Raw genomic sequence first — 9,745 nt, forward strand, 5'->3', positions numbered from 1 at the left:
AGCCTATTTCTCTGAGGAGGGATGAGGTATTAAAATGAACCTCTCTCTTTTCCATTCTATATATTGCTCAGTGTTTGCATGTATGACTGGGAATGGGGAAATGTGGGACACCGAAAAAAAAGGTTATAGGCAGAACCTGGCTGTGCTTGGACAAGGGCCCACCTGCCTCCCTCTAGCCTGATGGCCTCCTAGGACCACCCCAACCCCTCCAGCCCTACCCACAGGGTCATGGAGGGCCAGTGGGGAGGAGGCTGTGGATAAAGACAGCAGCTGGGTAGGAGATCAATGGCTCCACCTGCTCCTCAGGGCACCTCTGCCCACCCAGGCTGCTCCCACAGAAACAGAATGGTGGCTCAGAGTGTTCAGAAGTCCCAGGAAGGAAGCAATGAGGTGAGGAACTGGGAAAGGCTTAGACAAGTTTCTCTCTCTCTCTCTCTCTCTTTCACACACATACACACGACCCCTCAGTTGACACAAGACACCAGTCCTTGCCTAGTACACAAGTGTAAATACCTGCTAAATGAAATGAAATAATGGAACTTGAAGGAGGAAAGGGCTGGGTAGCCTTCATCTAAGTCCCTTTCCCCATGAAATGCTGCTGCGAATAGTCCTTTGCCCCCGGTGCCTGTTGAGTTTTAGGTGGGGGGCAGTGGCTGTGAGTACTGCTGGGAACCTCTGGGATCCTCCTTCCATGTAGGTATCTCCTGGTTCCTCTCAAGCTTCAGGCTGCTGCTGGTGGTGGGGTAATGGTGATAATGGGGTAGGGGAAGGCATTTCTCTCTCTAGGGCCTCCTTGGAGATTGAGAAAAACTGGTGAGACTGGCTGCATACACAGCAGAAAGATGGAAGAGCCAGGCCCCCAGTGACAGAAACACGTTCTTTTACTAGAGATGGGCACACAATCATTCATTCAGCTATTAGCGGCCTCTCCTAAAGAGCAAGCCTGGTCGTTGCACACAGTAGGTGGCTTATTGACAAGACGTGAAGCCAGAGGTATAAGCAGACCAGGCTCGTAGGCACCGGGTAGTCCTGGAGGGCCAAGCCCAGGGCCTAGGAACCCCAACTAGGAGGCTGCCCTGGGCGCCCCCATCCCCGCGCATCCGTGCCCCAGGAGAGCGCCAGGGGATGGTGGGAGGCGCCCACACTAGCCTCCCCCGCCCCTCTGGCGGGTCCCCAGACCCCTCCCCTAGTCCAGACCCCCAATCCCAGACCCGTGGGCTGCCCCGCCCCAGTCTGCCCCGCCCCCGCCCGGGGCTGCGACCCGGCCCCAGCTCCCAGCCGGGAGCTGCGGGCTCCGGCCGCCCGCCCCGCACTCCCCCCTCGCGCCCGGTGCGGCGCCCCCCGCCCCACCCCTCCCCCTCCCTTCCCACCTACCCACCCACCCCGCCGGCCCGTTACCCTCCCGCCTGCTCCGGCTCCTGAGCAGCCAGCGGTCACCGGCTCCGGCAGCGGCTCAGAGCGACTTAGCGCGGCGCGGCGAGCAAGACATTCCACGGGACCCGCGGAGCCACGTCGGGATCGCAGCTGAGCTCCCGCACCCTAAACTTCCTCGGCCTCCGCCCCTTCGGCACGTCCCCCGCGACCGCCCACGGGACGGCGTGATCCCGTCAGGGCTCTCGGTGCTCCCGGGGCCGCGCGCCATGGGCAGCCCCCGCTCCGCGCTGAGTTGCCTGTGAGTACCGCCGCCGCCCCCGCGTCCCCAGCCTGGCCTGCGCCCGCCGCGCGCTCTCCGCTCACCCTGCGCCTCTCTCCCGCCCGCTTTTGTCTCCCACAGGCTGTTGCACTTGCTGGTTCTCTGCCTCCAAGCCCAGGTAAGGAGCGCAGCGCAGAGGCGGGGGCCAGGCGAGCTGGCGGGGAACCCGGCTGGCAAAGTCGGGCAGGGGCAAGACCAGCGCTTCAGGGATGGAAGAAACATTAGAAATCCAGCCCCGAACTAGCCCGAGGAGGGAGCTAAGGAACAGAGTGGTAGTGTCCTGCCTAATGTCACACAGCTAGTGAGTGGCAAGGCTGGAACCCAAGCTTTTTTGAGTATAGAACTGTCTTACACATACGCTAGCCAGATTGGGTGGACGGGAACTCTACTGGAAGCCACACCTGGCCTCTGAAGAAGGGGGCAGCTGGAGCCAGGGGACGTTTGTTGTCAGGGAAGTCCAGGTGAATCCAAGCAAGGACCCTCTCGGCGGCCCTCTGGGGAGACTTGTGGTTGGTTTGGCCCAATGATGGGGTGCCTAGGCCCTGTGCGCTCAATATTTGCTCCGTAAATTTGTCTTTATAAATGTCACCGGTCGGGTAGCGCTGCCTCCATACTTAAAAGCACCCTGCTCCTCTAGGAAGGCCCGGGCGGGGGGCCTGCGCTGGGCAGGGTGCCCGCTTCCCTGCTCCGAGCTGGCCGGGAGCCCCAGGGTGTTTCCCAACAGGTGGGTCCAGATTCTATCCCATCCCGGGCTGGGTCTGGGTGACTTTCCCGGGTGGGGGTTGGTGGCCTGAGCCGGCATTTGGGGGGGATCCCCCCAGCTTCTGCTGGCTGCCTGGTGCAGCAGGAGGGGGATGCCGGGGTGTGGGGGCCACTCGGGCCCCTGGGCGGAGTAGCATTATAATGGCGTGTTGTGTATTTTTCAATTTCCTAAAGGTAACTGTTCAGTCCTCACCTAATTTTACACAGCATGTGAGGGAGCAGAGCCTGGTGACGGATCAGCTCAGCCGCCGCCTCATTCGGACCTACCAGCTCTACAGCCGCACCAGCGGGAAGCACGTGCAGGTCCTGGCCAACAAGCGCATCAACGCCATGGCAGAAGACGGGGATCCTTTTGGTAAGACTTTTTAGTGGCACCACCTCAATGAAAGTAGCTTGTGGAAGGTGGTAACCCCAGCTGTACTCTCCAGAGGCTGGCTTGTAGGGGTTAGAACCAAAAGGTGTCTTGTGGGTCAGCTGGAGAGACAGTATTGGGCAAGGGACCCTGGGGAGGACTTAGCCCACAGGTGCCCCCTTCCCTGCCCAGCAGATGAATGAATTCAAGAGTTTCCCTTACACCTCCCCCTTTATGCACCCCTCCCCAGATGCAGGTGGAGGCTGGGGGTTCAGGGGGAGGGGGCCCACGTTTAAGGGAAGCTCTTGAAAGAGGATATGTCGCCAGGGCCCACAAAAGGAGAGTGGGAGAGAGAAGGGAGAGAAATCCCTCTAGCTCTTCTAGCTCGGAAAAGGGAGATACTGTGAACCATTAAATACTTTGATCAGAAGGGTCAATTACACACTGGGGGCTAAGCCTGGAAAGGGGCCTTCCTTGCTCCACTTGCGGAGAACCCAGGCAGACTGTGGGGCAGCAGGCAGCGGGTGGCGGTGGACTGTGGCCAGGGTTCCCTACTCCCTGTTGGGTGGTGAGTAGAGGGAGCTACTGCCGGCAGAGAGGCTGAGGACTGATTGATTTCTAAAACATTCAATATTCCTGCCTTGAAACGTAGCCAATTTCCAGAGTCCTGGATGTACCAAGAGAAAAGCAAGCCCTCTGGGCGGCTGGTGTTGTTTTTAGAGAGTGATTATTGTGAGTTTAAAAACCTTTAAATAATGACCAAGTTAAACAAGCATGAAAGGAGAGAGGAAGACTCTATTAAAATGTAATAAAAAGGTGAGGCATTTTAAGAGCTAAGAAGAAAAATGAAGAATGATATAAAACAGAAAAAGAACCAGCCTTTTTTCAGATGTGGAGTTTGAAAGGAGTTGCAAGTCTGTAAATGTAAAAAAGAGGTTCAAGATTGTTCTCTATGAATCTCTGGAGAGACCCCCGCGTCTGGCAGAGCGATTAAAACTCTTCTTACTTTCACCTTTTTTAACATTTCCTGAATACTTTCTCCTCTTCTCGAGCCAGTTTGGGGGATCGAGTATGTCTCGCTGCATTTTTTCTGCATCAACGTAGCTGACTTCCCTTCAAAGCTGGAGGAGGAGACATAATTTTCCTGGGATAAATCTGTCACTGGGGTGGAAGAATAGGTTTGAAAATGTTAAGCTTTTCCAAAAGCTCAGTTGGGAAAGTCGATGTGAACTGCAGCCCAGCTTCCAGATCCATTCGGGAAGGAGAGTGAGGGCTTTCTTGGTGGGGGTGGGGGCAGCCTGCCCGGTGGCCAAGCTCCCCCGCTGGGCTGGTAGAGCTGGCCTACGGGCCCTTTGTCCCTCCAAATTGGCTGCTTGCTGCCCTTCTCAGCTTCCAAGGAAGGGTACGAATGCCTGGCTCCTTCAGGGCTTACTCCATTGGAGCAAATGGCCCAGCATCCTTGGATTTTGGGGAGGGAAGGCCAATCAGACATCAAGGAAGTCTGCTGCCCATTTTCTCTCTCGTTAGACCCAGGGTTCCCTGGTTCCTGCCTGCAAGGGAGGAGTAAGAGTGGGAAGTCCCAAGAGCCGAGGTATAGAAAAAGGTGAAAGAAGAGTCTGGGAAGAATAATGGAGAGATCCCAATTACTTCATTAAGAGGTTTAGGAAGGGATAAAGGCACCCACTCTGTTCCTATATACCCCATTTAGCCAGAATCTTCAGAGTGGTTTCCTCTATTCCCTTCTCCAGCCAGTATCCTTCCCTAAAAAGCAGATGTTCCTGCCTCTGGAAGGCAGACCCAAAGAGGCCTGAGCAGACTGGCAAGGTTGAAGAGGAAGTGGTCAGGAGGAGATGACAGCTGATTTCCTAGCTGACTTGGGGCCAGACTGGGGACTTTGGCCACTGGTTGGTTCCCAGCTCTATGTCTATGTGAAGAGGTGTATAGTCATAGTGAAGGCAGGGAGAGTTGCCTTGCTGACCTCAGTGCTCCCCCACCTCTGGTACTGGTTTCAGGAACAGAGAATGAACCATGTCACAAAAGGCTGGACTCTGCCGTAGGAAGGGCAGAAGATCCAGCCCCTTCTGTCCCATCAGCAAGGTCAGCCCTTGCTCTCTTTTTCGATGGCTTCTAAGAGAGCAGTTGCATGAAAAGATAATGTGGATGGGTTCTGGGGTAAGTTGGCTCTCTAAGGGGAGAAGGGGTGGGGAACAAGGCACAGAAGTCAGACCCTGCTTCTGGCTGTCTAGACTGCAAGTAGCTCTGCCTGAGTCTCTCTCCTCTTCACCCCCCAGAAAGAATTTGGTCACAGGGGTGAGAAGCCCAGCTATGATGGAGGTTGAAAGAGAAAATATTGAGTTGTTGCTGTCTGGAACTTGGGGCTGTGGTCTGGTGCCTGGGAAGCTGAAAGATGCAGGCAAAATCCTCCCAGCTGGTGTTTGAGGTTCTGAAAATCTGCTTTGGGCTGTGTGTAGGGAGAACTGTTCTCATCTCTTAGCAGAGCAGGGCTGCCCAAAGGGTTGAGGCAGGGGTAATCAAGCCTGTGAGTTCCAACCAACATGCCAGGAACAGGAGAGGATGCTTTTACCTTTGGCTTCAGGACTGGAGGTCACCACTACACCTGGATGTTCACATAATAACCTTGAGGCATGTACACAAAATAATCTAAGTTGGAGGGATCCTTAGGGATCTTTTGATTAGCCAAGGAACTCTGGTCAGATTAAATTTTACTTGTAACCTTAACATACAAGTTATCACTGTCTGGTTTGAAAACACAATGGAAGGAATAGAGGTGCACCTTTTTCAATTCGATGGTCCCAGTCCCTTCTGTGGAACCCAGTTTGTAAGCTGATCCCATCACTTCTCAACTCAAGAGATCTCAGGGATATACAGCATGTCAGTAGCTGGGCTGGGGCTGGAGCCCATGTTTTGAGTGACTGACCTGCCTAGCCCAGCAATTGCTGCTGGGATGTGATAAGTCCTTGGACCAGAGAGGGGGAGGCTATGGATTCTGGGGGTGGGGTGGGGTCAGGGGCTTTTCAGTGACCTTCCCACACCTTCTCTGATAGCAAAGCTCATCGTGGAAACAGATACCTTTGGGAGCCGGGTTCGAGTCCGTGGAGCAGAGACAGGTCTTTACATCTGCATGAACAAGAAGGGGAAGCTGATTGCCAAGGTGAGGTATTTGGAGGGAGGTGGGCCCTGGGCCTGAGGGGCAGCCTGGGCTGGTTTAGCTCCTCTAAGGACATTCTTGTGCTGTGATCTCAACAAGGTGTGCAGAGAAACGTAGCCACCTTGGGGTTACCTAATGATTGGGTGGGGGGTGGGGGGTAAGGAAGAAGGAAACTGCTTAAGGGAGGAAAAACTATAAAGACGAAGGAGGAAGCCTAGGGAAGGTGCTGGGGGGGGGGTTGGTAAATTCCATATATCTTTTTAACAAATCGCCAAATTGCTTTGCTATTATGTCCAATTACATGGTACCAGCATTTGGAATGTTCAGTAAGCCGCAGGCGCGGCCCCCTCAGCCGAGCTCTGAAATGGCCCCATTAGTCACGGCTCCTCTCCAGCCTCGAGCTCCCCAGCTTCCTAGGCTTGGGGCTTGGGACTCAGTCTCCTCCCAGGCTCCCCTCCCCCATAGGGTGGTTGCCCTGGGCTGGGAGCTGGAGTCCTGTGGTGCTGAGGCAAGCAGGTGGGGAAGCGCATGCAGCCCAGGCCAGACTGGTGGGCAGGAGGCCAGAGCAGGCAGGCTCTGGGCCCCTCACTCTGCCTCTCTGTCGTGGGCCCAGCCCCTCTGTAGACAGCCATGTGTCACTGCTGCCCAGGAGGACAGGAAGTTGCCGGGTGGGCTGCTGGTTGTGAGGGATTAGAGAGCGGGTGCCTGGGCAGGAGGTGGGGCTGGGCTCCTGCCCCCATCACCATCTGCTGGGGTGCCCACCTGCTGTCTGGGTCCGTTGGCCCTCTGCCTCACATGGGGGACTCATAACACCGCATCTGCCCCCCTACCTGCAGAGCAACGGCAAAGGCAAGGATTGTGTCTTCACGGAGATCGTGCTAGAGAACAACTACACAGCCCTGCAGAATGCCAAGTATGAGGGCTGGTACATGGCCTTCACCCGCAAGGGCCGGCCCCGCAAGGGCTCCAAGACGCGACAGCACCAGCGCGAGGTCCATTTCATGAAGCGGCTGCCCCGCGGGCACCACACCACTGAGCAGAGCCTGCGCTTCGAGTTCCTCAACTACCCGCCTTTCACGCGCAGCCTGCGCGGCAGCCAGAGGACTTGGGCCCCCGAGCCCCGATAGGCGCCTGCCCGGCCCCTCCCACAGTCGCCGCCGGGGACACTGGAGAGCAGCTCTGTCAGCTGCGAGCTGCGCCGCAAGGGCGGGGGAGGTGCTGGCGGAGCCCGCGTTCTAGTTGTTGATATTGTTTGCTGTTGGGTTTTTTGTTTGTTTGTTTGTTTTGTTTTGTTTTGTTTTTTTAACAAAAAAAGAGGCTCTATTTTTGTATTCCACTGGCTGTGACGTCTGTATTCTTACCTCTCAAGAAGGTCCATTAAAGGCAAATGCAGACTGGGTTCCAATCAGGGCTCCCTGGGGGTGGAGGGCTCTCTAATCTGGGGGAAATACTCCTGAGGTTCCAGCACCTGCAGAGCAACTGGCAGGGCAGCCGGGACGGGACCCCTGCACCTCCAGGTTGGGTCAGGGAGCAAAAAGGTGCAGTATAGGTCACCTAGCATGGTGGTGGGTGCCCGTGGGGGTAGTTGTATATTAGTTGCTATTAAATGATTGAAATATTAATTTAACTTGCATATTAGCAATATGATGGAGTGAATCTGGCAGGGTTGGCCTCTCCCCCTGTGCTGCCCCAGCTGACCAGTGTGACTGGGGAACACAGCAAGTCAGGCACCAGCTCTGACTGCAGCCTCCCTCCAGCAGACCCCTGCCTGTCAGCCATTCCCATCACTGTCACTGGAGTGGTTTCCTGGGAGCATAGAAGCGGGAAAAGAGGTGGAAGAGACTCTTGGCTGGTTCTGGAAGCTCTTGGACAGGGGCTGCCCAGCTCTTCACAGGAGTAACTGCTAACACTTCCCTAGGTCACCTCAGAGTCAGAAATGATGGACAGGCTAGGACCAGCAAGGCAATCCAGATTCAAGTCTTTGAGGATGTGCCTGTGTGACTAGACCATGTGAGACGGGTCCCAGATTCCAGAACTGGTTCTCTTTGAGAATCAAGCTTAAAAAAAAGAAAAGAAATAAAGACAGCTGCTGTGGCCTAAGGAGAGGGTGTATTGAGGGGCAACCACAGCTTTTGCTGGCACTTCAGATCTGGAACAAGTGTTTTCTTTGGGAGATCGGGGTAGAGAACTGAAAACAGAAAGTACTGCGCTCAGGGGCTGCCCAGCCCAGGGCAGGTAGAGGCTGTGGGTCTCAGAAAGATGGGCCTAACAGGAGAGAAACTGGTTCTGGGGGAGGACCAGAAAGGAGGCTCATGGGCTAGAATAGAACTTAAGCCAGTCATGGCCTGAAGAAGAAGCAGCAACCATATTGAAAGGACAAGGCCATCAGAGAGGACGCTCTAAAAAGGACAGGTTGTGCCATGGTAGCAGAGAAGCAGGTCACCATGTAGGCAGGACTGGCCCATGGTGGGAAGGGACATGTGATATATTCGTATGTGGAGCAGTGAGCTGGCATCACAACATACCTAAGGAAAGTCCAGGCCCAGAAGCAGGTGTGAAGCCCAGAGCCAGCCCAGGGTTCACAATTGAGACCTTCCATTTTGGCTGTTTCAATTGCCTTCTCTGACGATGCCCCTGGTCTGCACCCATGGCCCACCTACTAGGCTAGTCTAGAAACTCCTCCCTAAATACCTGTTCTTTAATAACTCACTTGGTATGGGTGGGGGCATCCCAAGACTTCCTGGCCAGGTGGGCCTCCTAGAGGTACAGTCTAAGTCCCAGATTGGACCCATCCAAATGGATCAGGAATTCCAGGGCTCACTGGAAAGATTTGGGCTCTGCCCACCCCTCCTCTGGCCTGCAGGAGAGGGTGAGGGGCTTTCACTAGAGTAGGGTTCTCCTGGTTCATAGACATTGGGGATGTGGGGAGTGGGCTCTAGATATCTCTCGACCAGCTCCCTCAGCTCTTGGTGCTTCCTCCTCTGCTCCCCTCCCCCTTTAATTAATTCTGGGTGAGCAGCCTGGCTTTATTGTGCAAGGAGCTAGGGTCTCACTGTGGGAAAAGTCACACCTTCTGAGCAGCTTCTGATGCCATGCAAATGGAGAGACCGTCCAGGAAACGCTTTCATCTGCACGGGTCGCCTGTCCAGCCCCCAGCCCAGTAATTACCCACATTTCATTTGTTTGGGAGCAATTCCTGGGGGAAGCTACAGGGTAGGAGGGAGTCTGGGGCGGGGGTGGTGGTGGGGTGGAATGGGGGTGGAATGTCAGGCTCTCTGCCTGTGATCCTGGCCACAAAGTGGGGTTGGACTGGGCCAAGGCTGGTCACTGGCTAGGCCAAAGCTAAACCTTTAGCTCCCAAGCTGGGAGTCCTGAGTCCTTAGGTGTTGTGGAATAGGATCATGCCATGTTTGCATTTAGGAAGAAGAGATGGGCTGTGCAGAAAAACAGACCTGCCTTCCAGAGAGGGGGCAGGAGAGGTAGACTGGAGGTAGAGATCTGGTCCTTAAGGTGGCCAGAGGCATTGGGACTGACTCCAGCAGGTCCCCATGCCAGAACCCATGAGAGTTGAGCCTAGAGCAGTGGGACAAGGCACCCACCAACTTGTTTACCTTTGAGTTGCTGCCTCCACAGAGCCCTCGCTAATGGGGTTTTACAGCCCACTCAAGCTGCAACTGGCCAAGAATCAATCATTACCGGCACTTAGTGGTTTGATAGTTAACAGCCTGAACTGAAGCCAAACTGGTTGTTAACTGTGATAACAACTGAT

At 55.1% G+C, this 9,745-nt stretch overlaps 1 protein-coding gene across 4 annotated transcripts; it reads left to right on the forward strand.

Annotated features, from left to right (window-relative positions):
* Window positions 1-1,640: 1,640 nt before the first annotated feature.
* On the forward strand, window positions 1,641-7,103 carry Fgf8 (fibroblast growth factor 8). 4 transcript variants are annotated; one of them, XM_027930271.3, is made up of 6 exons: window positions 1,641-1,672; window positions 1,775-1,811; window positions 2,331-2,417; window positions 2,630-2,810; window positions 5,873-5,979; window positions 6,813-7,103. In XM_027930271.3, the coding sequence occupies exons 1-6, from the start codon at window positions 1,641-1,643 to the stop codon at window positions 7,101-7,103; spliced, it is 735 nt and encodes a 244-aa protein (XP_027786072.1). The 4 variants fall into 4 exon arrangements, with proteins under 4 accessions (XP_027786072.1, XP_027786073.1, XP_027786074.1 ...); XM_027930272.3 differs by having other exon boundaries at window positions 2,663-2,810; XM_027930273.3 differs by lacking the exon at window positions 2,331-2,417.
* The last annotated feature ends 2,642 nt before the right edge of the window (window positions 7,104-9,745 follow it).

The sequence above is a fragment of the Marmota flaviventris genome, chromosome 4 (assembly GCF_047511675.1).
Source record: "Marmota flaviventris isolate mMarFla1 chromosome 4, mMarFla1.hap1, whole genome shotgun sequence".
In the NCBI taxonomy this organism is placed as follows: Eukaryota; Metazoa; Chordata; class Mammalia; order Rodentia; family Sciuridae; genus Marmota; species Marmota flaviventris.